General features: G+C 44.6%; 1 protein-coding gene across 1 annotated transcript in view; it reads right to left on the reverse strand.

Moving 5' to 3' along the window:
* The window catches only part of LOC101860577 (heparan sulfate glucosamine 3-O-sulfotransferase 1), a gene marked incomplete in the record, with an annotated part of 35,737 nt that overhangs the window by 26,262 nt on the left and 7,493 nt on the right, over positions 1-1,982 (reverse strand). Inside the window, 1 exon segment of the mRNA XM_013083386.2 lies at positions 22-231. Within this exon segment, the coding sequence (XP_012938840.1) occupies positions 22-123 (102 nt within the window).

A 1,982-nucleotide genomic window follows, 5' to 3' on the forward strand; every position in this document is an offset into this window, starting at 1 on the left:
GGTTTTGTCTCGCAGACTGACCTTTGGGCACCTAGACGTTCGCGCAGGCACCGGGACCCCGTCCTGACTGGGGTCAGAGGGCACAGGACTGTACCTGACCATCGTGTGCTTCTTCTGCACCATCACTGACCGCTGCTACGTACACATCCAGGCGGCGTCAACAGACCGGACGATGACCACGGCTGACCAGCAAGGGTTGCAACCCAACACAGGGGGGGTTTGAGTCTTCATCTGAAAAGCGAATAAAAGGGAAGAGTATAGGACAAGTTTGTAAGATGTTTCTTACATTCCTAGCCGGGTATCTCCTCTGAACGCTCACACTTCAGCCATTCCAGTTTCACCATCACAATTCCTTACAAAAGTGGTGCAGTTTGTTCGGCGCACTCGCTTTTTAAGCTTTCAGTTTCCGATTAGACAAGACCAACAGGGCAAAAAAACCTCTTCAAACAACCCAAGCTGAAGAGAAAGGCCAGTCAAGGATTACAACCAGGGCCATGCGCATCATTCATAGCCTTTCATGATACCGACTGGGCTAACAGCGGGTTTTAAGTGGAGCTACTTACAGATAAACGTCAATCGCTCGTTCACTCATGTGGGTCAGTGAGAGGCATGAGGTTTCATAGAGCCGGACTAAAGCCAGACAAAGAGTCTCAGATAACGATATTGTGGAGATCACAACTTAAGTCGAATTACTTAACAGTGAGCCAGCACTAAACCACAAGTAACATTAAAAATAAATAGAAGAAACAGAGCAAGCAGACACAATCAAAAGAAACAACATTTCTCCCATCGAGAAGATACAGAAGACACCAAGAGACAAGACATCTAGTTTAAGTATTACGGCGCTTGCAACTGTGCTAGGTCATAAAAGCGCACGGAACACAAGTTGGTTGTTTTCACGTTAATTCATACATCGCTCGACTTAGTTTTACTTTGCATATCGGAATGGTTGAAGTATCTAAAAAGACATAGGGACAAGATAGAAAAGATAACAAAAATAAAAGGTGAACCAAGAGTACGAAAAGAAGTAGAACCTACCAGCGCTGCCATCTAACTACAAGCTACAAGTCGAATGAAACACGAGTAGATTATAAAAGAAAGGCGGTTGGGCGAGGAGGGGAAGGGGGTTGCTACAAAACATTATGTGACCAGAGTCAATAAATGGTTTGGTTGGAGGACAGTCAGGAACTCCGTTAGACTATCAAATATAGAACAAAAAATGACACCTGTGACAATAGCAGCAGTGGTGGTAGAGACATATCATCGCAACCAAGAAGAAAAAGAAGTACAACAGCAACAGCACCAGCAACAACAACAGCAGACGTGGTCACGTCGTTATTAAACCGCCGCATCGTTATCAACCGCTTGAACAGCATGAGTGACACCAAGGTCACTATGACAAACGGCAGCATTATCATGTACAGCCGCAATAACACTATAACAAAAATATTAGTAGCAAGGGCAACAACAGCGGCAACAACAACAACAACAGCAACAAAAACAACACCAGCAACATCAACGTCAATAACAACAACATTTCCAGGCACAAAAACATAACAAATAAAAAAGCAATACTATCAAAATCACCAAAAAACCCATTAAAATCATCACAACCAGCACCACCACAACCACCAGCACCACCAGCAGCAGCAGTAGCAACAGCAGCAGCAGCAGCAACAACAAAGGCAAAATCCAAAAAAGCATCCCACAACCTGGGATAAATCAGACGCCAGGGAAGTCCTGCACCCACCAGAACAGATCAAAAGACAAACGTGTTTTGGTAAGGTGTACCGAGAACCGGATTCCATTTCGATTTGCTCCGATTTCTTTTCAGTTCCTTTCAACACAGATACAATCTATCGCACAGACAAGACAGGGCCCCATTTCTATCTACGAATGTCTTTGAAGACTGACGACGTTCTCCGAGATAAAATCTAGACACGATGCGGACACATAGACCAAGATACTGCCGCCATTACTGA

Source organism: Aplysia californica, unplaced genomic scaffold, assembly GCF_000002075.1.
Source record: "Aplysia californica isolate F4 #8 unplaced genomic scaffold, AplCal3.0 scaffold00228, whole genome shotgun sequence".
Classification (NCBI taxonomy): Eukaryota; Metazoa; Mollusca; class Gastropoda; order Aplysiida; family Aplysiidae; genus Aplysia; species Aplysia californica.